Source organism: Loxodonta africana, chromosome 14 (genome assembly GCF_030014295.1).
Source record: "Loxodonta africana isolate mLoxAfr1 chromosome 14, mLoxAfr1.hap2, whole genome shotgun sequence".
NCBI lineage: Eukaryota > Metazoa > Chordata > Mammalia > Proboscidea > Elephantidae > Loxodonta > Loxodonta africana.
The window spans coordinates 72,938,939-72,966,472 of NC_087355.1; the positions used below are offsets into that span (position 1 = coordinate 72,938,939).

Sequence of the window (27,534 nt, forward strand, 5' to 3'; positions counted from 1 at the left end):
GTGAGAACGTGGAGTATCTTAGATGCCCGCTCACTGGCTTTTAAGCCCCCAGACGCTACTCACCAAAGTAGAGTGTAGAACATTTTCATTATAAACTATGTTATGCCAGTTGAGTTAGATGTTCCCAGAAACTATGGACCCCACAGCCCTCAGCCCAGCAATTTGGTCCCTCAGGGTGGTTTCCTGTCCTTAATCTCATTTCCTAAAGTCAGTCTCTACACAGCAGATAGAGCGGTCTTCTTATATCATTTAGTTAGAGCATGTCACTCCCTTATTTGAAACCCTTCAAAGGCTTTCCTTTGCACTTAGAATAAAATCCAGACTCCCAACCACATCCTGTGAGGCCCTCTTACTGCTTTTGTACTGTCTAGTCAGGGCATTGACCAGCATGGAATCCTTCGGACCATCCCAGGACTGGCGCATTCATGTCATTCAGAGCACAGATCTTCCTCCTTTCCCAGCTTTCTAACATCACCACCTTCTATAATTGTTTATAGAACTCATTTCCAGCTGAGATCAAGTTCACCTTTGTTTGCCTTCCTCTAGAATGAAATTGCACAGGAGCAAGATCTTAACCCGTCTTTTTCATTACTGTGTCCCTGGTATCTGGAATGATATGATACCTGGCTAATAGTAGATACTTTACAATACCTTGTTGAATAAATGAGCAGCAACCTTGCAAGTCAATACAACTTTATTCATTTAGCTATTCTTTTTGCACCTTGCAAACATGATTTAGCTTTCTTTGAGCAGGAAAAGAAGTTTGGGCTTTTTTGGTTTTTTCATGTAGCAAATACAGTGCCAATTCAGTAGAGCTGTGTGCGAAATATAGAAGGTTGAGATGCTTTGAAACATAAATGTTACTCAGGAAACCCCCAATTAAGTAATCAAACAGAAATGTTTGTTAACCTGGTGCCTTAGTGCAGTAGGTGAAAAGTATACACTGTAAACCTGACCTGTCCAGTATGGTAGCCACAAGCCACATGTGACTATTTAAATTAAAGTTAATAAAAATCAAATAAATTAAAAATTAATCTTAGTAGCACCAACCACATTTCGAGTATTCAGTAATCACATGTGGCTCATGGCTACCTTTTTGGACAGCATAGAGATATAAACATCTCCATCAGCACAGAAAGTTCTATTGGACAGCACTGCTAATAAATAGTGCAACTAGTCTTATTTCCCACCTTTTTGTTATCTAGAGATGGTCGAATCCTAGCTGCTGGCGGCAAATCAAATCATCTTCATTTGTGGTGCTTGGAAGCTAAACAACTGTTTAGAATCATCCAGATGCCTGCTAAAGTCCGAGCCATTCGCCATCTAGAATTTCTTCCTGATAGTTTTGATGCTGGTTCTCATCAGGTTAGTGATGTAAATGTAGGAATTTGTACCTTTTGATAAGGATCACATCCATTTCTAGACTTCCCTAGCTCATATTTATTTAACTTATACCCTGGCTTTTACAAGGATTTGAAATTACTTATAATAGCTTATTTTCATGAAGAGTCTGGAATTGAAAAAATGTCAAAATATTTTGTTGTGTTTATTACTGACAGTTTACCCTTTTATAAAATCAGTATACCTTAAATCTATGTCATACTTTATGTTATTTTTCTTTTGAGCCTGAGAAGAACTTTTTGGAGATAGGCAGAGCAGTTATCCTCCCCATTTTACAAATTATAACACTGAAGCTTAAAAACATGAAGTGATTCGTCAACATCCCTGTTAATTGTAAGGAATCAAGGTGGAACAGGAACTAAAGTTTTCTCACTTTTTTATATTGTGCTTTTACTACCATTCCTATGAAAAATTATTTATTTGTATCTTAGCTTATAAAAAAGGAGCCCCGGTGGAGCAGTGGTTAAGCACTTGGCTGCTAACTGAAAGGTTGGCGGTTTGATCCCACCAGCTGCTCCATGGGAGGAAGATGTGGCAGTCTGCTTGCATAAAGATTACAGCCTTGAAAACCCTGTGGTTCTACTCTGTCCTATAGGATCTCAATGGGTCAGAATTGACTTGAAGGCGACAGGTTTGGTGGTGTGTTTTTTTTTTTTTTGGTTTAGTTTGCAAAGTACTTCCTTTTCCGAACACCCCCCCAGCCTCCTTCCTCAATTCTTTTTTTTTTTCTTTCTGAGTCAAGTACAGTCAAATCTTAACTTTCTTATTTTAAATTGTTGTTGTTGTTAGGTGCCGTCAAGTCGGCTCCAACTCATGTGACCCCATGTACAACAGAATGAAACGTTGCCTGGTCCCGCACCATCCTCACAGTCGTTGCTGTGTTTTAGCCCATTGATGCAGCCACTGTGTCAATCCATCTCATTGAAGGTCTTCATCTTTTTTTAAATTGACTCTCATGGATCTCAACTTTAACAAAGTATCATATATGTGTTATGTATATTTGTATAATTTTGTTCTGTATCATATCTATTTAAAGTTTTTTGAACAGGTAACATTCAAAAACAAAATGTATATATATATATATTTGAAAACGAAAAATATATCTATATAAAAACATAGTGAAAAGCCACTCCTGTCTCCATTTGCCCAGTTACCTCCCCCATAACCACTTATTATATGTGGTTTTATACAGCTTTGCACCTTACTTTCTTCACTTAATTTCTCTTGAAGATTCTTCCATATCAGTATAGAACTCTGTTGCTTTCTACAGTTGCTTGATGTTTTGTAGTTTTTTTTTAAACCAGCCCTCTGTTATCGAGCACTTAACCTGGTTTTAGTCCTCTTCTGGTACGATCTGTGAGGATAGTATCCCAGAACTGAAGGAGTGGCATAAGCATAGTTGTGTGTGCCAGTAATTCTGAGAGATTTTGCCAAATTGCCCGTCAGAAGGATCGCACCAACTGCAAATGAGAGAGTTTGTTCCCTACAGCCTCACCAAAAGAAAAACTTGCTTTACAGACGTTCCCCTCCAAACAAGTGACATGAGTGTCTTAAGCAGTCACATAGTGGCACTGCTTACCAGCCACCAGTGCTAGAAAAAGAACCTTTGTGTAGAGACAGCAAAGGGTTTTATTTGCTTAAACTTTGTTTTAATTTTTCAAATTATATGAGTTAAAACATAAAAAGTTTTCCCTTAAAATACCCGCTTCCCCTTTTGCCCCTCCACTATCTTTGTGGCTTCCAAACTTTCTCTCTCCACTCCCCAAATGTTAGTTCCTGAAAACATGCCCAGTGGGGAACCTCACCAGCGGTCACTAACTTCTGTGGGTGTCAGGCTGATGAAGCTGGGTGGATGGTAAAGGAACACAAACCCTCCACCCTCCTTGTCATGACCACCATTAGGAGCTGTCTAATCACATGCGTCCCCTCTGTAGAAGGTCAGTGGAGATGTGGCCTGCCTAAAGCAGGGAAGATTTTTAGGTCACCTTTCCATACTCCCACAGGGTGGGCTCCTTAATAAAACCCATTGCTGTCAAGTTAATTCCGACTCATAGGACAGAGTAGAACTACCCCATAGAGCTTCCAGGTAGTGACTGGTGGATTCAAACTGCCAACCTTTTGGTTAGCAGCCGTAGTTCTTAACCACTGCGCCACCAAGGCTGGGCTCCTGGTTTATTGACATGTGGTGTCAAGTCGATTCTGACTCATAGCGACCCCATGTGACAGAGTAGAACTTCCCCATAGGGTTTTCTTGGCTGTAAGTTTAAATTTTTTTTTTTTTTTAAGTTTTAGGGAAGCAGATTGCCAAGTGTTTCTCCCACAGAGCTGCTGGGTGAGTTAGAGCCACCAATCTTTCAGTTTTAGAGCCAGGCTTATCTAGGCCCGAGCAAGGCAAATCTACAAGAGCCATAATGTTTTAAAATATAGCTCTATGAGAATCCTCTGACTTCCTCCCTCAAAAAAAAAACAAACAAACAAAAAGCAAAACGTATATGTATATGTGTATATGTATGTGTTTGTGTATAGTTTGACTTACAGACATTTACCTTTCACATTTGTTTTTATATATTGTTTCTACTCGTAGGTTCTTGGAGTGCTAAGTCAAGATGGTATTATGAGGTTTATCAATATACAGACTTGTAAACTTCTCTTTGAAATTGGGAGCCTTGACGAGGGAATTAGCTCATCAGTAATTAGCCCACATGGACGATACGTTGCATCAATTATGGAAAATGGAAGTCTGAACATATATTCAGTTCAGGCTCTAACCCAAGAAATAAATAAGGTATGTTATCAAGTAAATAGCATCAATTCTAAAAAACACTCAAATATTGTATCATCAATAATAAAATCTTTGTTTCTGTTACTTGCTTGGAACTTTTCTGGATGGATTTTTTTTTTTTTTTTTTTTTTGCTCTTATTCCAAGATCCACATCTCCAGGCTTGATTTCTCACCTTTGATTACATAGCTGCCATCCTAAAGGACGCCTCTGTTTGGTGTCCTTATCCCTTTAATGATTTCCTCCCCAAAAGAGGCTTCAACCATGGTTTCTTCATTTCTGTCACACATTGTCCGTCCAAGTAGTAGTCTAGAAACCTCGACGCTCCGGGACTGGTTCTCTTCCTTTATTCCCTAAATCAGCCCTGTAGTTTATTAAATTTGAAATATCTATCTGTGTGCTGTCTGTTCTCCACCCCCATGTTTGCCACCCTTGGATTGGCTGTCAATAACTACTCTGGATAACAGTAATTTAAACAAAATCTCCAGACTCTGAGCCTTCTGCCTGCCCCGGCCCATCAATTCATCTTCTAGTTGATATTTTTTCTAAAATAATGCTGCTTCAGTGGCTTCCTTCCTTTTGCGTTAAGTCCAGATTCCTCTACATGGCTCTGAAAGTCCCCTCTGATCTTGTCTGCTCTACCCATCCACCTCATGTCCCCACACTTGTAACCTCCCTCACTGTCATCTGTAGATGCCGTCGTTCTCATTTCTATATCCGTTAGCCACATGCTTCATTTCACCAAAAATGCACTCACCGCTCCTCTTCTATGGTTATCTGAAGCTCCGCCAGCTCGTTGCCAAGTCTGGTCGTCAGTATGCAGCCTTCCCAGTCTGGGACTGTACCATGGTAACACTGGGAGGAGGGACTTGGTCCTCACCTGGTCTAACCTCAGCCTAATCACAGCTACGCATTAGCAGGCCCAGGTGTTCTGATTCTTAATACAGTTTGTTGTTGTTGTTATATGCCACCTCCTTTTTGTCCTTTTAATCATTTTTATTATTTTACAAGTAATACATTTCATGCAGACAAACAGAAATCACTCACAGTCTCACCATTCTCAGATGGTTTTGAAATACATATTTTCCCAGTCTTTTTTCTATGTGTGTAAACATGTGTTTGTATCCATTTATATGTATACGTGCATGTTGTTGTTAGGTGCCACTGAGTCTGTTCCGACTCATAGCTTCCTTATGCATAACAGAAGGAAATGTTGCCCAGTCCTGCGCTAGCCTCATAGTCATTGATGTGTTTCAACCCACTGCTGCAGTAAAATCAGAAAAGGTGTCAGTCTCATTGAGGGTCTTGCGCTTTTTTGTGACTCTCTACTTTACCAAACATGATAGCCTTCTTCAGGCATTGGCCCCTTCTGATAACATGTCCAAAGGTAAGTCTTGCCACCCTTGCTTCTAAGGAACGTTCCGGCTGTACTTCTAAGACAGATTTATTCATTCTTCTGGCAGTCTGTGGTATATTCGATATTCTTTGCCAACACCATAATTTGAAGGCATCAATTCTTATTCCCTCTTCTTTATTCATCGTCCAGTTTTCTCATGCATATGAGGCAATTGAAAATACTATGTCTTGGGTCAGGCACACCTTAGTCCTTAAAATGACATCTTTGCTTTTTAACACTTTAAAGCGGTCTTTTGCTGTAGATTTGCCCAGTGCAATACTTGTTTGATTTCCTGACTGCAGCTTCCATGGGCATTGATTGTGAATACAAGTAAAATGAAATCCTTGACAACTTCACTCTTTTCTCCATTTATCATAATGTTGCTTATTGGTCCAGTTGTGAGAATTTTTGTTTCCTCTGTTTTGAGGTATAATCCATACTGAAGGCTGTAGTCTTTGATTTTCATCAGCAAGTGCTTTAAGTCCTCTTCACTTTCAGCAAGCAATACGGTGTCATCTGCATATCACAGGGTGTTAATGAGTCTTCCTCCAGTCCTGATGCCATGTTTTTCATATAGTCCAACTCTCGGATTATTTGCTGAGCATACAGATTGAATAAGTATGGTGAAAGGATACAACCCTCATGCATACCTTTTCTGATTTTAAACCACACAGTATCCCCTTGGAAACCCTGGTGGTGTAGTGGTTAAGTACTATGGCTGCTAACCAAGAGGTTGGCAGTTCGAATCCACCAGGCCCTCCTTAGAAACTCTATGGGGCAGTTCTACTCTCTGTCCTGTAGGGTCTCTATGAGTCGGAATCGACTTAACGGTAGTGGGTTTGGTTTTTTTTTTTTTTTTTAGTATCCCCTTGTTCTGTTTGAAAGACTGCCTCTTGGTCTATGTATAGTTTCTGCATTAATACAATTAAGTGTTCTGGATCTCTCATTCTTCGCAATGTTATCCATAATTTATTATGATCCACACAGTCAGATGCCTTTGCATAGTCAATAAAACACAGGTAAACTTCTTTCTGGTATTCTCTGCTTTCAGCCAAGATCCATCTGACATCAGCAATGATATCCCTCCTTCAGAATTTTCTTTAAACATATGGGACTATACTCTTACAAATTTTTTAAAAAAATTTAATACTATATTGCTATTTGCTCTGACTGAGAGAGTTTTCGCTCTGACTCAGAGAGTTTTCAGTCTGACTAAACTAGTCCATTTTACAGAACTAGCTAAACCTCATTAATAGAGGGGAGAAGGATCTGAGAAAAGCTAAGGTAAAGTGAGTCATTGACTTCCTCTCTGCTGTTATTCATTAAGCAATTAAGATCATATTGTCGTATTGACCAGAAAAGCTCACAAGTAGTCTCTTTTTTTGGACACATTACCAGCACTACTGGTATTTTTATTACTGTTCTAGGCCACCCAGGTGACCAGGTTCATATACCCTGAAACTAAACCTACCTGTGTCCCATTCCTTCCAAGTCCTGTTTCTTGCCACCGGATAATTTCTAGCATTATGCTGATAGAAAGTAAAGGAATTCTTGTGTGTTGGCGTTTTAACGTTACGAAGGTATGGCAAATCAGGTCATATCTCAGGTTCTAACTTTTGGGAGACTGTCCCACCCTTTGTGGTAGAGCATGGTGCTCAAGCAGGAAAGATGTGGCATTAGAATAGAATTTTTTTTTTTTTTAGAGTTTTAGCCATGTAGGTATATTGATACATGTAAGCTGGGCTCACAAAAAATGTTTCTGTTGTTATAACTAGCTACAGGGATATTTTTATAGATGGTCATTTTGATGTCACCCCCCTCTGACAGTGTCACCCAATGCAGTCCACAGCCCCCCGCACCTCTCTAGTGACACCACTGGAGATTGGTAAGAGCCTCCGGAGGTCTTTCCAAGAGTTGCTCCTGCAGAATGGGAAGTCAGGAGAGATTAGGTTGGTAGGGCTGGCTAGAGTAGAAATGTTAATAAAAATTTACAAGAATGGGTTGAGGTTGGAGAGAAGACAGTTCAAGGCTATTAAAGATGGATAATATTCAGAAGTCTGGCCACTTAATTCCATCTCATAAATGAAGAATTGAAGACTTGAATCACAGAATAAGCAATCATTGTAGTTTAATGGTATTTAGAACTCAGAAAGCCTGAGTTACCTTATCCATTGTTTTCCTTTGAACAAGGATCTTATGATTTCAAAGAGTATTATTCATGGAGAAAATGTTTTAGTGTATTATTTTACCTTAAGTAAATTCAAGTTGAATTTTTATTTTCTGTTTGAGAGGCCCCATAAAGATGAGGATTTGGATTCTAATCTTGCTCTCTGAACTGCCTCCTTAGATATTGATACAATAGTGGGTTCACGGAGCCAAATCTATGCAGACTGAAAAACCTTAACCAAGGACAGCAAGGCAGGAATTCCATGCTTTGAAGTGGAGAAGTCATTTGATAGTTTCTTCCCTCTGGGAGAAATTTCACCTGACCCTGAAGAATATTAGGGTGCTTCCCTCAGCTTCTAGGGGGCAGATGCTGCCTTCTCCACTGCAGATTATCTACATATTTCTAAGATTATCATACAAGTGTGAAAAATGATCTGGTTTTCTATGATTTAAGGCCAGCTTTAAAGGACTAATTAAATTCTGTTTATTGCTGTTATTTAATCATGCTTCTTTATTATGTTCTCCAAAAGTAATTTGGCAGAAATTTGCCTAAATTTTTTAGTCAACAAGGAAGCATTCTTAGCCATTTTGCTTACACTTTTTGCCTGAAGAATAACAGTATGTATTAAGACATGTTACTAAGTTAAGGCAAAGTTTTAAAAAATCTTACACTAACAGGCCTGTTTTCCCATGACATCCACTGGAGGTTTTTTTGTTTTTTCCTTTTAGCCACCTCCTCCCTTAGTGAAAGTGATTGAAGATTTACCCAAGAGCAAACTGAACTCCAGTGATCTTAAGATGAAAGTAACGTCAGGAAGGGTACGGCGGCCAACAAAATCAAGGGAGAGCAAAACACAAACAAGGATATTAAAACAAGACCTGACTGGTAATTTTGAAAATAAAGAGGTAAGAATATATTACAATTACATTTTTGTTTATCACGGCTCTGCTGTAGACAAGTCTCATTGGTTTGTATGCCATCATCACCCTTCCCCCTCTTGGGTAATTCATTCAAGAAAAAATCTTTCTTGATTTACACTTTCATTTTGTGGAAATACATTCTCCAGTAGCTCTTGAGAAAAGGTGCAGGAGGTACAAGGTAACATTGTTTAAACTTCGCAGGTCTAAAGATGTCCTTAGTATACTATCCACCTTACTTTAATGATAGTTTGGGTGTAAAATTCTAGATTAGAGATAATTTTCTATCAGAATTTTAAAGGTCTTTCTCCATTATTGTTTTCAGTGTGGCTGTTGAGAAGTTAGACATTATTTTTATTCCTTTGCTTCTGAGATCTTCTCTTTGTCTGCAGTCATCTGGAGCTTCACAATGATGTGCTTTGGTGTGAGCCTGTTTTCATTTACTGAGCTAAGCAACTCATGTCTTTCAGTTCTCAGGAATTTTTCTTGAATTATTTCATTGATTTCCTCCCCTCCTTAATCTTTCTATGCTGCTTCCTGGGAGATTTTCTTAGTTTAATTCATTTCTGCTCTCATGTTTATCAATTTCAAGACCTTTTTAATTTTTGAATGTTCCTTTTTTATGACACCCTATTCTTGTTTCATGGTATCTTGCTGAGGATATTGATGATGTTTTCTTTGTTCAGCAAAGTCTGTATTCTCTAAGTTGCTTTTTTTAGTTTGTTTTAGAAGCTTTCCTCAAATGCCTGGTAATTTTTATTCTGTCCAATAATGATTAAGAGTAAAGGACTATTCTTGGATCAGATGGACACTTGAGACTATGTTGGCATCTCCTGCCTGGAGGGGAGATGAGAGGGTGGAGGGGGTTAGAAGCTGGCGAAAAGGACACGAAAAGAGAGAGTGGAGGGAGAGAGCAGGCTGTCTCATTAGGGGGAGAGTAATTGGGAGTGTGTAGCAAGGTGTATATGGGTTTTTGTGCGAGAGACTGACTCAATTTGTAAACTTTCACTTAAAGCACAATGAAAATTATTTAAAAAAAAAGTAAAGGACTAAAAGGTGATTAGAAGCTCTGAAAACATGAGTGGGCCAGTTGGCATTGAGCTTCACTTGGACTGTTTTGAGTTTGTTGGGAAACCCTCCTTATCAGTGTCTTAGGTCTTTCTTCTTGGGCTACTGAACCCCACCCCAGGAAGAGTCCTGTTCTATCTGGAGAGTAATTGGCATAACTGCCAAGATTCTCAGGGCCATGTGGGAACAATGGAGGGAGGGTAGAGGATGGTGCTATCTCAGCCACACCAGCTAAGAGTGGTTTTTACATTTTTAAATGGTTACATAAAAATCTACATGATGTCCCTGATTTTGCCTCTTGGCCTATAAAACCTGAGATACTTAGTATATGGTCCTTTATAGAAAAAGTCTAGGTAAGTAATGTATCATGAAACTTTGTAGGCTATATATGCACACTGGGGGAATGTGTGTGTGTGTGTGTGTGTGTGTGTGTGTGTGTTTGAGTTTCAGGGAGTGAGCATGTGTAGGTCCCATGATGTAAAATACTTCTTGCATTCAAAAGTTGGAACACCGCTGTCATTTTTTTCAGTTTTGTGGTTATGTTACTTATTGATACTGTCTTCCTGTTTATAGAATGAATTGTCAGATGGATTAAACAAAAAGCGCCTACAAATCTTATTGAAGGGCTACGGTGAATATCCAACGAAATATAGGTAAAAATTTTTAGCTCTTACACGTTAAATCAATTTCACCAAAAAATTTTTTCTGGCTAAAATTGCATTTTAATTTCAGAATGTTCATTTGGCGTTCTCTGCTACAACTGCCTGAAAATCATACTGCGTTTAGTAGCCTGGTAGATAAGGGCGTTCATGTGGCCTTTCTCAACCTGCAGAAGAAATACCCTATCAAAAGTAGAAAACTACTCAGAGTATTACAGAGGTATGTTCAGCATATTGCAGCAATTTGTATGAAATCTGTAACTAATGATTGCAGTGTTCTGAAATCCACTGGAGCCCTGGTATTTGGTCATCTTTGATCATCCATGCTGTATGTTGGTTTGTTTAATTAAAAAAAAAAACACTTGTGTATATATTACATTTGAATATTAGCCTCTTTTATGTTCTAGAAAATAGGAATCTTTCAGACAAGCTAGAGGAACAGAGAGGCCTAGTAGAAAGAGCTTTGAATTTGAAGTAAAGGACCTCCAAAAATTTTGAATCCTCATTCTCCCACTTAATAAATGTGATATAGGACATGTCACCTAACTTTTCGCAGCCTTAATTTCTTCATCTAAAAATGGAAGTAATAACATCAACATCATAATAGTATTGGGGAAGTAAGAATTAGAATCTTTTTTAGAATGCTTATACCAGCATCTGATACCTAGTAAGCACCGGATAAATATTAATAATGATAATAATAACTAACACTTTACAGTACTTTCATGTGTCAGGTATTATTTCTGTTTTTCAGATTTAAAAACTAAGGCATAAAGAAGTCAGATAAGGGGTCAAGTGCAGGTCCCAGAATCTGAGACTTTTTTTTTTTAAGTAAAGTTTTTATTATGAAAAATTTCAAGCATAAATAAAAGTAGAGAGAATAATATTAATGAATAGCCTCATACCCATCACCCAGCTTCAACAATTACCAACTCATGGCCAATCTTGTTTTGTCAACATCCCCTCTCACTCCGTACCCCCAGCCCCATCCCATTCCAGCCTGAACACACTTCCTCCACTAAACATTTTCTTACGTACCTCTGAAGGATAAGGACTATTTTTTTTTTCCCTTAACACATTACCATTATCACACCAAAAGAAGAATTAACAATAATTCTTTAATGTCATATATCCAATCAGCATTCCTATTAACCCTGGTTGTCTTATCATTTTTTTTATGATAAACTAGCTTCAATCAGGGTCCAACAAGGTGCACACATAACATCTGGTTGATGTGTCTTATAAATCTCTTAATCCAAAGCAGCCATCCCTTTAAGTGAGCACTGTTTTTGTCAAGGAAAAATTTGGCTATTGAAATTACAAATGCACGTATCCTTTGACTCAGCAGTTCTACTCCTAGAAATTTATTCAAACATATAGAATGATGTAAATCCAATGGCATTAAGTGCAGTATTTATAAAAGATTGGAAACAACTTCAGTGTCCGCAGTGGGGGCCAAGTTAAATAAAGACGTGTCTATAGAGAGCTGTCTTATTCTTCTGTAAAGTATCATGAGAAAGTTCTATGGATGCTGATATGAGCTATTTCCAAGATACAATTAATTGAAAAATGCAAGGTGCAGTACAGTGTTTATAATATACCGCTATCTGTGAGGTTTCTAAAAAGGGCTTATACTTTTCGCAGTGGTTGCCTCTAGAGAGGTGAGCTAGATGATAGGAGTAGGAGGGAAAATTCAGCAAATATACCTTCTGTGTTGAATGTTTCATCATGTGAATGTATTATTTATTCAAATAAATTTTAATAATGAATTGTTTTCTGGTCTCTATTTTCTTATTCTGTTCACAGAACGCTATCTGCATTAGCTCACTGGTCTGCCATCTTTAGTGACACGCCGTATCTTCCACTCTTGGCATTTCCGTTTGTAAAATTATTCCAGAACAATCAACTCATCTGCTTTGAAGTTGTTGCTACTCTCATAAGTACGTAAAAAATTATTAAATGATGAACACAGGAGTAGATCCCTAGATGTTTGCCTTTGGTACCTTTGCAACTTTTAACAAATGACATTGTAATTGTTTTCATAAATTTTTTACCAATAATTGAAGATCTTTTGAAAAATACAGGAAAACGTACAAAAAAAATTCTCCAATGTTTTTTCCCCAGAGATAATCTTTGATAATATACTGATGACTTTCTTGTGAGCATTTCCCCCAAATTATTAAATACAATTTAATATATAAAAACATAATTTATTGCCTTTATAATATAGTATTTCATCTGTTGAGTGTACCTTAATTTATCTACTTCCCTATTGTAGGACTTTTAGATGTTTGTTTCTTTGTTTTCCTAATTGTTCTACCTTTTTAAAACATTTTTTTTAAATCATTATAATCCTATTGCCTTTATCTAATATGTTACATACGTTTCCTTTATTTTTGTAAACTTCGTAAACACTTTATTGACTGTGTAATATTCCATAGTGTGTATGCACTAGTTTCATCTGTTGTTGGACATTAGATTGTTTCTAATGATTACCTATTAAAAGAAACAATGTTATAAGCACCTTCGTATATAAATATTTATAATTTATTTGGATAGATTCTCAGAATTGGAATTGTTAGGTCATAAAATATGAGTATTCTAATTAATTCCCCAGAAGGGCTATCATAAGATATGAGTATTCTAATTAATTCCCCAGAAGGGCTACACTAGTGTGCTCGGCCAGCAGCTCGGCCAGCAGCACTGATTAGACTCTTAACTGTTTTAAAAGAAAAAGAAACAGATTAACTTAGAGAGTCACCCAAAACTCTATTTTTTATTTGCAGTAAAATCTCATTATATAGCTGAAGTATGATTATACACTAAGAAATTTATTTTTCTCTTCTAAGCAAACATCCCTGAAATCTAAATTTAAGGGCTCATTGTTCCCTTGACAACGGTCAACCTGAATAGCTTTGGCTTTCTACCAAAGGTTCAAACTAGCTTTGTTCAGTAAACATTTACTGAGCTTCAACTTCCCACTGCTTGGGATAAGCCATGTTTCTGGCTTTCTTGTGTTGTTTATAGTCTAGTTGGGACCTAAAAGAAATTTTGGAGGAAAACAGTTACTTCTTTGTATACATTGGGACATATTTATAGAAGTTATTTTCAGATACTTTTTAGAGTCTCTTACAACCGGAAGGAATTCTTAACTTTGGGTTTAGTAAAGGATCTCCACACAATTACTATTTGTCTTTATTCTGCAATCAGTCAATTCTGTCTCTAAATCCTCTACCCATACTTTTGTTATGGTGACACTGAATCAGAATAAAAATACTTAAGAGAAGGTAAATGGTTACTCTCTAAGGTGGGGTTTTCCTCTTGACTAACGGAAAACAATGTTCTATTGATGAAGATTAAATTAGAATAAAAGGTTTTTGAGTATGTGTGGAACTTTTTTTAATTCTTAGAACTAGCAATGTCATACTAGTAAGACATAATAAGGGTCACTCAGTGTTACCGAACCAAATTTTCCTTTTAAAGAGTAGCCATTTAAAGAAGTTGAAATGTTACTTTCAACGTTTAGCGTTTGCAAGCTTTTATGTATGATTTAATTATTAACTTGCATTAAAATACTCACTAATAAATGAAATGGCACAATGATTAAGCAATCAGCCACTAACCAAAAGGTCGGCAGTTCGAATCCACCAGTCGCTCCTTGGAAACCCTGTGGGGCAGTTCTAATCTGTCCTATAGGGTCACTATAAGTCAAAATTAACTTGACAACAACAGGTTAATAAATGAAATCATGGATTTCTAGGTTTGAAAGGACCTTATAAACTGTATGTAATCCAGTATTCTGCTAAAAGCCTTCTTTGCTGACTTAACAAAAGAAAATTAATGTCAAAGGATGAAGCCAATTTTAGCATCAGAGGATGAAGCCACCATTCAATATTTGAAACCAAAAAGCTGAATTTATTAATTACTCAAGTAAGGGAACGCGGTGGTGGTTAGACACAGGCTCACTGCGCATCACACACCGATGGTCTTCTGTCGGGTTTTGAGGAGAAGTGGTTTTGGATGTTGGACTGGCTACAGAGTGCAAGTGAGTTGAAGCCTATTCATGGAATGATCCTACTTTCTAATTTTCAGAGAATGTCACAGCCACTGATTGGTTGGTTTTCAAAGCCAAGTTTACTGAAACCAGTCGTCATTGACAGATTTAAAACCATTCTGGTGGTTACTTGTTAGTGTCTATAAAGCAGTCTTTTCTTAGTAATGGGACTTTTTTATTCTCATTATATTTCATAGGTCCCTTATATTTAAGGGATATACCTGTTTATTTTTATGTATTGCTGTCAATATGTAACTTTTTTCCAAATGTTTCTAATTTTGAATTAGGTATGAATTTTTAGTATAGATTGGCATGTGTCATGGATTGAATTCTGTCCCCCAAAAATATGTGTCAACTTGGTTAGGCCATGATTCCTGGTATTGTGTGATTGTCCCCCATTTTGCGATGGTAATTTTCCTATGTGTTGTAAGTCCTAATCTCTGCCTGTGGTTAATGAGGCCAGATTAGGTTATGTTAAAGAGGATCAGGTCACATCCCTGATCCAATGTAAAGAGAGTTTCTGTGGAGTGTGGCCCGCACTACCTTTTATCTTACAAGAGATAAAAGGGAAGGGAAGCGAACAGAGAGTTGGTGTCCCTGCACCTGAAAAGCTCCTGGGGGGGTGGTGGTGGTGGTGGTGGTGGTGGTGGGATTGATGACAAGGACCTTCTTCCAGAGCCCACAAAGAAAGAAAGCCTTCCCTTGGAACTGGCACCCTGAATTTGGACTCGTAGCCTACTAGACTGTAAGAGAATGAATTTCTGTTTGTTAAAACCATCCACTTATGGTATTTCTGTAAGAGCAGCACTGGATACCTGAGACAGAATTTTAACATTGATCACATTTAATGAAGGCTAAATAGGAACCTTTTTAAAAGGAATTATTTTGTTAACCAGGAAAATCTAAATGGATGTAACGCAGGAGCCAGGAAGAACTAGAATACCCCAGTGACCAGGATCAGTATACTTTTGCAGGTCTCTTCTTTTTTAGTAAACACTCTCTTGTTGACTGCTATGAGGAAGTTTGCAAAATTTCTGCACACCTAAGATAACTTTTTTTTTAAGATAACTATGTTAACGTGATGGATTTTTAAAAATCTATTGTCTTAGAATTTAAAAAGTTATCATGTGTGATTTACTTTATTCATGAGCATGTTGAAGACATAAAGAGTAGGTACATTTAAGAATGTGAAGTCCTTTGATAATACAGAAAGCTATTTAAAGATAAATTTTCCATTTTTTTCTTCATAGTCAATTGGTGTCAACACTGGTTTGAATATTTTCCTAATCCTCCTATCAATATTCTTAGTATGATAGAAAATGTTTTGGCTTTTCATGACAAAGAGCTGCTACAGCACTTCGTGGACCATGATATAACTTCCCAGGTATGAAGTGGAAGGTTTTTATAGTATCTAGTTTATTTTGGAAGCTATCATTGGTTCTGGTATAAGTAAAACAGTATTTTCTTGAAAATGTATAGTAGAGAGCATACTACGTTTTATATTTTTAACAGTATTACATTCATTTTCTTCATTAAACTGCTTTCCTGAACATCTATAAGTAGTGAAAGGTCCAAATTAAGGTAGTTCTCTTCATAATTATGTTTTTAATAGCTTAGAAAGCCTGGTGGTGTAGTGATTCAGTGCTGTGGGTATTAACCACAAGATTGGCAGTTCGAATCCACCAGCTGCTCCTTGGAAACTCTATGGGGCAGTTCTACTCTGTCCTGTAGGGTTGCTATGAGTCAGAATCAACTCAGTGGCAACAGGTTAATAGCTTAAAAAAACTTAGGAGAATGTTTTAGCAATGACTCTATTATAACTTTCCCTAGAAAGCTATTACAATTTTTTTATAATTTTATTTATTTTGTTGTTGTTGAGAATATATGCAGCAAAACATGTGCCAGTTCAGCAGTTTCTAAATGTACAATTTAGTGATATTGATTACATTCTTCGAGATTTGCAACCATTCTCATCCTCTTTTTCTGAGTTGTTCCTCCTCCATTAACATAAACCCACTGCCCCGAGGTTCCTGTCTTAACCTTTTGAGTTGCTGTTGTCAATTTGATCCCATATAGATAGTTCTTAAAAGAGCACAGTACTCAAGGCAGACCTTTTTTTATCATTTAAGCTAAATTATTTTTTGGTTTTAAGAAGACTTCAGAGGGTATTTTTGGTTTAAGGTTTAAAGATTATCTCAGGGCAATAGTTTTAGGGTTTATCTACTTCCACCCTCTAGAAAGTCTGGAGTCCATGAGAATTTGAAATTCTATTCTGTATTTTCCTCCTTTTGATCAAGATTCTTCTATGGAATCTTTGATCAAAACGTTCAGTAATGGTAGCCAGGCACCACCCAATTCTTCTGGTCTCACGGCAAAGGAGGCATTTGTTCCCGGAGACAATTGGCCACACATTCCCTATCCTCCTCCTGTTCCTAACTCTCCTTCCTCTGTTGCTCCAGGTGAATAGAGACCAGTTGTGCCTTGGATGGCTACTTGCAAGCTTTTAAGGCCCCAGGCACACACAAAGAACAACGAGGTAGAACAGAAGCACAAAACACGTTAGTAGGCCAGTTAACTGGGCCATGAAACGGTGACCCTAAACCTCCAAACCAAGAAACCAAATCCCGTGACATGTTTGTTTTACATAAGCAGCCTCAGCAGCTACTCTTTGTTGTTGTTGCTATTGTTGTTCGAAATATACCTATCACACAATTTGGCCAGTTCAGCTTTTTACAAGTGTACAACTTACTGACAGCAATTACAGTAATCAGCTGTGCAGCACTAAATGCAATTTCCCATCACCATTAACCCCCATTTCCTCCTCCGCCCGCAGTAACCACTAATAAACTTTGATCTCTATACATTTGCCTTTTCTTGTGTTTTTATATAAGTGAAGTCATATAATATTTGTCCTTTTATGTAGTAAACTTTAAAATTTATTTTAGCTATATGCATGGCCACTTCTTGAAACCGTGTTCTCAGAAGTACTGACAAGAGAGGAGTGGCTGAAATTATTCGATAATGTCTTTTCCAACCATCCTTCATTCCTCCTGATGGCTGTTGTCGCCTACAACATATGTTCCAGAGCGCCTTTGCTCAACTGTAATCTCAAAGATGATTTCGAGGTAAACATCCTTGTTCTTAAGTGGAGTTTCTCAAATTTCAGTTATTTCAATGGATGAAAAAGCCATTTATTTACTGAGTACCTATTGTATGCCAGCCACTGGTGCTAGGTGCTAGGAATATGGTAGAGAATGAAGTAGACCAGGTTCCTGCCCAGACATAGTTTATAGAGAGTTAAACAGGCAATTATAGCAGTCTCCTTTGTTCTTACAGCTTCAGAAAAGGATTGTGATAATATTGCAGTTTTGTGCTAAACCCTTTATAAAGGACGTTGAACAGTTGGGTAGTTGTTTGTTCTGCGCGATCTTATTAGTGACCCCTGTGGTCTGTCATAGTCTGGATGCGTGGTGCCACGCAAAATGGTAGCTGAGAGTTTTGACGCTTGGCAAGAAGGTGACTGAAAGAGAGCGTTAGAGGTGATTTCAGAAAGGAGAGGCTTTTTTGGTAGAATGGATGAATTGATTGATTTTTTTAAATGATATTGTAGTTCCCATCAAACTGAAATTTTTTACTTCATGATCACATGATAATATATATTTTATAATTCTGATGTGCCAGCACAACGAGATAATGTGGAAATATTTCAGATACATTTAAAGAGTCAAGCTAATTTATCTTCTAATTTATTTATTTTAGATTTTGGAAAAAAAAAACAAGCCGAAGTTATTCTACTGTTGGAACATTTGTGTCTCTACTGTAAAGGAAGATTTCATTTTGACAGTTAAAACTTTAAAAGCTTGACTCCAAAAGTTAACAATACGATTTTGAAGTTTTATTATATTTTGAAAAATATAAAATTGAATCTTCATTTTTAAAGTTGGGTTAAGAAAAGCTTCAGTGAATTTGCAAAAAAAAAAAAAAATTCCCTCTTAAGCACAAATTGACGTTTATATTTTTTTTTAACTTTTGTTTTTATTCTACCACATAATTGTTACAAACCCTGACTTAAACATATAATTTTTTACAGTATTTTTTTCACCATCGGAACAACCTGGATATAACTGTTGTCATTCGAGAAGTTTACCACCTAGCAGATACCACTCCTGCTGATATTCACCCAGAGAGCATGCTTGACGTTTTTGTCGCGCTGACAAAAGGGCAGTATCCAGTATTTAATCAATATCCCAAGTTTATTGTGGATTATCAGACACAGGAACGAGAAAGAATAAGGAATGATGAATTGGATTACCTAAGAGAGAGGTAATAATGGAATAGTTGTTCTTTGTTTGATGGAAACAGAATATGACAAAGGTTTTTTTTATGAATAATACAGTTAAATTATTAAGTGTTGATGTAAAATCAGAGTTTGGAGACTAGAAATACCTTTAAAAATATTTAATGTTTGCATATAGAAGTAAACTCAATTATACATTAATCAGATATACATTTCATACTTTAGTTCTTTGACTTACATTTCTTAGGGTTTTGGGAATAATAAATTATATTATTTACTTAAGGCAGACAGTTGAAGATATGCAAGCTGAAGTAGACCAGCAAAAAGCTGAAGATGAAGCTTGGTACCAAAAGCAAGAACTGCTTCGTAAAGCTGAAGAAACAAGAAGAGAAATTCTCTTTCGAGAAGAAGAGAAGATGCTGGAACAAAGACAGAGGTATGTTTTATCACTTTAAAAAAAACCTGGATATATGAGTTAGTTCAATGATTTCTTTTTCTTTCGCTTTTTAAAATGATAGGAACAATTACAGGAACAACACTAAATGCAGCATTATCCTGCTATAGTAGTTCCATTAAGCAAATATTTAAGTTAATAAAAAAGAAATCTACGTATACCACTTTTCCAAAAATTGGGACGGAGTAAATGTAGTTAACTCTAATGCCACACTAAATATGATAGAACTTTGCACTGGTTATTCAGAAGTAACACAGGATCTTAAGGCACTTTGAAGGACATTATTAGAAACATTTGTTATTCATGGTGGGTAGAAATAGGTCATAATCGAGTACTAGATAAATCACCTTTAATAAACATAGTTTTTTAAAATTGTTTTAAACTCTATTTGTGTGACTTGATAATCGGCAATAAAATGATTGTCTCTTATATCATGCAATTTATACTTTGGAGAACTGGGAAGAGTACTAAATGCTAATTGAAAAATAGGTTAATGAGGTAAGAATTTTAAATTAATTAAAATTATGGGACGAATATTGAGACTAAGCTAACTGTTGAAAAACTGTCACTTCTATAGCTGTTTATTGAGTCTTAATCTTGAATAGGAGTTTATGAAACAGATGTCTAGTGTGGATTAAAGAGACTCACTGAACTAAGCCACTGGCCTCAAATTCTAGATGAGTAAGTTTGCATCATCCTTGGTAACACTGGGGCATTTTTTACACCATTCCTTCAAATAAAAGGTGTCAGTTGTATTGAAATAATCCAAGTAGCAGGCCTGTAGACCAGCTTTCGAGTGCGAATAGGATAGCCAGTTGCCAGTGGACCATTTGTCATCTTCATGAACACAGACTTGTTTGTAACTGAACATCTTTCTTTTATATATTATAAGTACAGCTGTGTTACAGAGGCACCAGGTAGATTGGAAAAGTGGATCAAACTAGATGGCTAGCAGCTATTGTTGTGAAACTTAATTTTTTCCAACTTAAATCTATATTGGGAAATGCTTTATTTATTCCTCTTGATTTATTTTGTATTTGAAGACTAGCTGCTGTGAAGAGGGAGCTGAAAAGAAAAGAGATACACTTACAAGATGCTGCCAGAAGGCGTTTTCAGAAGCAACAGCAAGACCAACGTGAAATGGAACTAAGAAGACTGGATGATGAAATTGAAAGAAAGGTTTGTTATTTTTGTCTTAGTACTTATACTTTATTTCCATTTACTCTCATATAAATGTAAAGAACACCTTCAAATTAAATATTATTCCTAGAGTTCACAGTGAATACTCAGTAGCCCCTTTAATTTTATTTGCTTTTCCCCTTAGATAGCTATGCGTACTCTCTTTTGTATTTCATTAATGGTTAAGTAATTTAGAAATGCCAGGAAAAATTAGTCAAGTTGACTAGTATCCTTGATGACTGTGATGGTTAAGGTTGTGTGTCAACTTGGCTATATTCTCAATGGTTCGGCACTTAAGTAATGACGTAGTTTGGCAGTTATGTAATGATGTAGTTTGGCAGTTGTGTAATGATATAATCATCCTCTATGATGTGATCAGCCAGTCAGTTGTAAGGAGTTTCCTTGAGGGTCTGGCCTGCATCCAGTATATGTGGACATTCTGGCTAAGCTCTCTTTCTTGCTGTATATCCTGCATCCGGCTTGTCATCATCTGATCTCCTGTTTCTTGGAACTTGAGCCAGCAGCCTGCTGTATTGCCTGTCTATCTTGGCATTAGTCAGCCTCCACAGCCTGTGAGCCAGCAGCCTGCCATCGTACCTGTTAACCTTGGATTCATCAGCCTTTGCAGCTACATGAGTCAGGAGAAGCTTCTCTCTTTCCGTATATATGTATATATATATGCTTCACTGGCTTTGCTTCTCTAGAGAACTCAGCCTAAGATAGTGACTATGTCCTTAGAAATATCAGCAAGTATCAGTTAACCATTAAGTTAATTGTGAAGTGGAAATGTTCTTTTGTAATATAAAATTCACGCACAGGCAGTGTAAAAACATTTCCAAAGCAAAATACATGAAGTAAAAAAACGACCTTCTACACTCTTCCCTCAGTTTATTCCTAGAGATAAAGTGTTAAAAATGGCTAAATAAATAGGCTTTCAGCTGTTTTTCTATAAAGGAATAATTAGATTCCTATTTTCTTATATTTATACAAGAATGGGATTATTCTTTACACATTCTATTTTTGCAACCTGCTTTTTTTAATGGTACATATTGCATATTTTTTCATGTCAGTATACATGGATCTATTTCTATTTTTATGGCTGCACTGTTCCATTGTATGTATCTGCCATGGTTTATTTAATGAATCTTTTTTATTGGAACACAGTCACACACATTTGTTTACATATTGTTTATGGCTGCTTTTGTACTACAATGATAGAGATAAGTAGTTATGACAGAAAGGATGACCCACAAAGCTTAAAATATTTGCAATCTGGCCTTTTTCAAAGAAAGTTCACCAACCTCTGATTTGTCTGAAAATTAAAGGTAAGGAATGAGTTAGGGACCAGGCTTGCTTCTTTCCAAAAGGTAAGTCAGTTGTCCCAACACAATTTATTGGATATTGACAAAGCCATTTGCCAACTGATTATTATTAAATATTAAATTCCTTTATATTCTTGATCTCCTCCTTTGTTCTATTCCTATGCCAGTACCACACTGTTTTAATGACAGTGTCTTTGTAATATTTTCTAGCTAGTAGGCCTAATTTCTACTTATTAGTCTTTCTTTTCAGAGTTTTCCTTAGTATTCTACAATATTTACTTTTCCAAATAGATTTTGAGAATTTATCATTCTCTGAATCCTCTCCTCCCCACAACTTATTCAGATTGCCTTGAATTTATGAATTAATTCAGGGCAACATTGGCAAATGGAAATAGTCTGTTTCAGGGAACAGACCAAAACCAGATCAAAAACTAAGTTTTGATAAAATACTAAATTTTTTTTTCAGTCTTTTAATGTATTTTTAATTCATCTGTATTAGAAATATCTTCTTTTTATAGCATGAGATAATACTCCCTATTTTGTTTAAAACCAGCTAATTTTAAATTGGTTTTTAAAATCTGTAATTCTATTTAATTATCTCATCTAGTGAATGATATTTCATTATTCTAAAAAGATGTATGTTCTTCCCTAAAATTAATGCAGGCTCAGAACTCTGGCTTCTTTATTTGAAACCCCTTTGATTTAGGGGAAGGCAATTTTTTGGTCAAAGATTCCTGCAGAGTCCTTTCAGTGGCATGATCTGCCCTGTGCCTGCCCTTCCAGCCCCGTGTTCTTCCATCTCCTTGTTCTGATATTGTCTGTCCTTCCATCTCCCCATCCTGATATTGTCTAGGACCCCACCAAACTGCAGAAGCTCCTTGACTCAGAGCTTAGGCTCCAGCATGAAAGCGACACACAGAAGTGATTGTGGACATCTGTTAGCAGCAAGCAGAGTTGATCTGTTTTTCCCTCAACAGCTCCTTTTATTGAAATTCCAGAAAAGCATTTTGGGCTGTGCCAAACCTCTCCTCCACCTCTTGCTATTATTACTACTCTTCCTTCATAAACTCAAGCATGACCGCCTTGGAGCTCTTTCTCCCTGTATTCTTGTTTTTATCTATTTCACGTACTGTACATATTTGATAGCAAGTCATTTGTCTTTATCTGCACTACCTAACACCACACCTTATGAATACAGGTAGGAATGTGGTCAGTAATTGTTTGCTGGATAAATGAACAAGGTTAGATGGCTGATCAGTTACAGTGTGTTTGTTTTTTCTTAATTTTGAAACAAATATCATGTACTTAATTCTTACTAAAAAACTGGGTCTTAAATGCTAGCAAGCAGCCATCTAAGATGCTTCAATTGGTCTCAACCCACCTGGATCAAAGGAGAATGAAGAACACAAGGCAATTACGAGCCCAAGAGACCAAAAGGGCCACATGAACCAAAGACTACATCATCCTGAGACCAGAAGAACTAGATGGTGCCTGGCTATAGCCAGTGACTGCCCTGACAGGGAACACAACAGAGAACCCCTGAGGGAGCAGGAGAGCAGTGGGATGCAGACCCCAAATTCTCATAAGACCAGACTTAATGGTCTGACTGAGACTAGAAGGACCCCAATGGTCATGACCCCCAGACCTTCTGTTGGCCCAGGACAGGAACCATTCCCAAAGCCAACTCTTCAGACATGGATTGGATTGGACAATGGGTTGGAGAGGGATGCTGGTGAGGAGTGAGCTTGTTGGATCAGGTGGACACTTGAGACTATGTTGGCATCTCGTGCCTGGAGGGGAGATGAGAGGGTGAAGGGGGTTAGAAGCTGGTGAAATGGACACGAAAAGAGAGAGTGGAGGGAGAGAGCGGGCTGTCTCATGAGGGGGAGAGTAATTGGGAGTGTGTAGCAAGGTGTATATGGGTTTTTGTGTGAGAGACTGACTTGATTTGTAAACTTTCACTTAAAGCACAATAAAAATTGTTTTGAAAAAAATGGGTACTTTAGTCAGACAGGTATTTAAGACAGTTCTTAAGATTCTGTAGTTGAGAGAGTGTCTTATCAATACCCTCTAATATATAGGAATGAAAGGTGAACTCTAAGTAAGCCCCAAGCAGAGCACACACAGGTTGGATAGTCCACAATAACTGTAAACCTAGCAAAAATTGACACTGTTCAGGTTTTTCTAACTTGTACCATTGGTTGCTATAATATGGTAAGGTCTACCATCTGTTCTCACGGTCTGCACAGATGAGCGTATGGTTAGTTGTGCTTGGTTTTTTTTTTTTTTTCAAAATTAAGTGTAACTTTAACTCAGATTATTCCTAGGTTCCACATGTCAATATATTGTTAGTACACGCCAGTGTTAATGTGTTGTCAATTGTTCTGGTTTCAGAAACCCAATTCTTCTTATTTTTAATACTGTAATACTTTCAGTGCATTGTTCAAATTATAAGAGTACTAAATCTCTTCAGCAGAAATTATTTTGCAAATTCTCCTCCGTATTCACAGTTTGTTGCTTGGCCATAGGTCTGTATGAGAGATCAAGAAATGGCTACCACAGCCCAAGACCTAGAAATGAGAAACCTGGAACTCGAATCACAAAAGAGACTTTTTGAGAAGGTATAAATCAGCTACTTCCAACATGAGAAAAGCATGGATTGTACGAAGCCTTTTTAGACTGTAATTACTCATGGTTTTTGTATGTTCGGTTTGTTTTTTAAGCAGAATATAGCATCATCCAGGGCTGTAAGGTAGTCAGAATGTTTGAATACATGGAGTTGGTTGTAATCCTTTAATTCATGTTTCTGTCGGCAACATAGGCTAGTGTCTGATACGCCAGATGTAATAGTGACCGCAAAACTCTCCCAGTAATTCACAGAGGTCTCGTACTGTAAAACAGGCCGTAGCTGTAAAATACTTTGAATTTGAAACTTCGGAAATCAAATCAACAAATATTTGCCTAGTACCTACAGTTTAGTTTACAAGACACTGGAAAAGGAGCTTTGTTAGTGTAAATATTTATTATTTGGGAAAAGCATTATTTACTTTAAAAAGTATCAGAGTAGCAAAAGAATATTTAAATTTATTCATTTTTGCTGCTCATTTACGCTTATAAATTAATGTTGAAACTGTAAGCTTGCATTTCCTTCAACCCTCTTAAACTTAGACCCTTTTTGAAATTAATGATAACTTGAAATTCATAACAGGTAACATACATATGAATGCCTAGTGGTGCGGTGGTTAAGTGCGGCCGCTAACCGAAAGGTGGGCAGTTCAAACTCACCAGCTGCTCTGCGGGGAGAAAGATGTGGCAGTCTGCTTCCATAAAGGTCACAGCCTCGGAAACCTTGTGGGGCAGTTCTACTCTGTCCTGTAGGGTCGCTGTGAGTCTGAATCAACTTTGTGGCAATGGGTTTAGTTTGGGTTAACATTAAATAACATTAAATTAAGATTTAAAACATAGTGTATCCATTCACGTCTACAATTCTTTTAAAATTTTCACACTGAATTTCTTTTAGAACTCAGCCAGGAATTTACAGTTTGGTTAAGTCTCCTTTGATTTTGAATTAGACCAAGCTAAAGTTTACTTTTTACCATCTTTGTTGGGAGGAGGCAAGAGACAGGGGGCATAATTTTAGACTTAACAAAAAATTTGCAAGGAGAATACCAAGGATTTCCAAATATTTTTCTCTCAGATTCTTCAGTTGTTTACATTTTGCTGCATTTGTTTTATCCTTCTCTCTGTCTTTCTATCTGTACACATATACACACACATTTCTTTTCTGAACTGTTTAATTGCAGACATGATCCTCCTTTATCTCCAAACACTTCAGTGTGTATTTCTGAAAAGCAAGGAATCCTCTTAAAACACCACTGTACAGTTGTCAAAATCAGGAAATCAACGTTGACGTAATATTATCTGATGTAGAAGCCTTATCCAGATTTTACCAATTGTTCCAATAATGTCCTTCAGAGCAAAAGAAAATCTCAGACCATTTTCTCACTTGTTATGTCTCTTTAGTCTCCACTAAACTGGAATTGTTCCTGAGTCTTTGTATTTCATGACTGGTAATTTTGAAGCGTGTAGGCCAGATATTTTTGTAGAATGTCCTCAGTTAGCATTTGTCTCTTGTTTCTTCACGATAAAATTCAAGTTATGACTGTTTGCAGGAGCACCACAGAAGTGAGCCTGAGTTTCTCTCCACATATCATGTCGGGAGGCAAATGTGGATTACCCCCCTTTTGCTGTCTTTTAAAGAGAATGTTTGTTTAAGCCAACTTATAGGGTTAGAGAAGGGATAACCTACTCAGGAGAGCTACTGTACAAAATCCTGAACTTTATCTGGTCAGTTAGATGCCAGTCTGCCACTGCTGCCTCTTTCCAGTTGGCTTTAGTGATGAACACTTTACCTGACAAACTTTGCTTACATGAGGCTGATGAAATATGCCTATTTCTAAACAACTTATGTCCTAGAAAACACACAGTGTTGTGATTACCTCCATTAGAAATATGAGTATATAATTTGAGTAAACTTATTCTTAAAAAAAAAAACTAAACGAATAAGCAAAAACTGATCTGTGCTCTAGATCCCATCCCTTTTTCACCTTCTAGGACCTTGTTTCATCAAGTCCATTTTCTCTCTCTCCCTCTTCCTCTCACACGTCTTCTCCTTGGAGTAATACCAGCCTTGCCAAGGTTGCTACAAGGATTAAATGAGATAATTTATATATGTCCATGTTGGGGGTCCCTAAGACCACCTGTGGGTTGAATGATTGGCTAAAAGGACCCACAGAACTCAGCAAAGCTGTTACACTGATGTTTACAGTTTGACACTGAACGGAGACAGATGAAAATCAGCAGAGGTAAAAGCCACATAGAGAGACGAGGCGCACACTTCCAGCTCTCCTCTTCCGAGGGAGTCGTACAGACAGTGCTTCATTCTCCCGGCGGCGCAATGTGACAGCACAGACAATGGCCAGCCAGGGCAGCTCACCTGGGCCTTCGATTTGTCTCCAGAGTTTGACAAAGTTGATCTGACAGTTTTTCCCAGTGTTCTCAGTGCCTTCTCGGGTGATAGAATTTATATTGCCGTTTCCTCTGACATCACTGCGTTTGCTTTTTACTTTGAAAATTAGATGCTTGCATTTTTCTCTTTGCGTGCACATTAGTGTTCTGAAAAAAGAGAAGTTATTTCCGTGTTCTACATTATTATATAGATCAGTGACTTTCTTTTTTTTTACAAATGATTTTTGTTTTAACAGAAACTTACTAGAAATCAAGAAGCTGCTGCCAAAGAAATGAGAGAAGATACAGATGCCTACAGACGAAAAGTAGAGCTTGAAGAACACACGTTTCATAAACTCTTGGAAACCAACCAAGCTCAGAGCCTGAAAGCTCAGAAGGTAAAAATATGGTAAATTTAGTGTACATACAGAGGGGGGATTTCCATCTGTCATCCCTTCAGGAGAGTTCTACTGATTGCTTTAGTTATCACAGTTCTAGAATCTCCCATTCCTTTATCTGAGGACCAAAAAACCAAACCCCATGCCGTCAAGTGGATTTCAACTCATAGTGACCTTATAGGACAGAGTAGAACTGCCCCATAGGTTTCCAAGGAGCAGGTGGTATCCAACGACCCACCTTTTAGTTAGCAGCCAAATTCTTAACCACTGTGCCACCAGGATGCTCAGTTCAAGGAGAGTCATGTACTTACAGGAAAATACAAAGGGGGCAGTTACTTTACCGATTGTACCGTTCCGCAGTGTTCTGTCTCAGAAACTGCCCGAGTAGATTCAGTTCAAAATATCAGGTCCCCGCCTAATATGCACGCCAGCACT

At 37.3% G+C, this 27,534-nt stretch overlaps 1 protein-coding gene across 11 annotated transcripts in view; it reads left to right on the plus strand.

Annotated features, from left to right (window-relative positions):
• Window positions 1-27,534, plus strand: part of TBC1D31 (TBC1 domain family member 31) — a 50,562-nt gene that overhangs the window by 15,476 nt on the left and 7,552 nt on the right. For 7 of the 11 annotated variants that reach the window (XR_002785221.2, XR_002785222.2, XM_023545964.2 and 4 more), the window contains 13 exons: window positions 1,206-1,365; window positions 3,986-4,186; window positions 8,473-8,649; window positions 10,303-10,382; window positions 10,462-10,608; window positions 12,195-12,328; window positions 15,693-15,826; window positions 17,388-17,567; window positions 18,533-18,765; window positions 19,023-19,175; window positions 20,237-20,372; window positions 24,223-24,315; window positions 26,959-27,099. Coding sequence is in view for 9 of the 11 variants with exons in the window: in XM_023545964.2 (XP_023401732.2) it covers window positions 1,206-1,365; window positions 3,986-4,186; window positions 8,473-8,649; window positions 10,303-10,382; window positions 10,462-10,608; window positions 12,195-12,328; window positions 15,693-15,826; window positions 17,388-17,567; window positions 18,533-18,765; window positions 19,023-19,175; window positions 20,237-20,372; window positions 24,223-24,315; window positions 26,959-27,099 (1,969 nt within the window). In the remaining 2 variants the exon portion in view is untranslated. Of the gene's footprint in view, window positions 1-1,205; window positions 1,366-1,832; window positions 2,041-2,190; window positions 2,329-3,985; window positions 4,187-8,472; window positions 8,650-10,302; window positions 10,383-10,461; window positions 10,609-12,194; window positions 12,329-15,692; window positions 15,827-17,387; window positions 17,568-18,532; window positions 18,766-19,022; window positions 19,176-20,236; window positions 20,373-24,222; window positions 24,316-26,958; window positions 27,100-27,534 lie in introns of those variants that run through there. The other 4 variants (XM_064268036.1, XM_064268038.1, XM_064268040.1 and 1 more) reach the window with 3 other exon arrangements.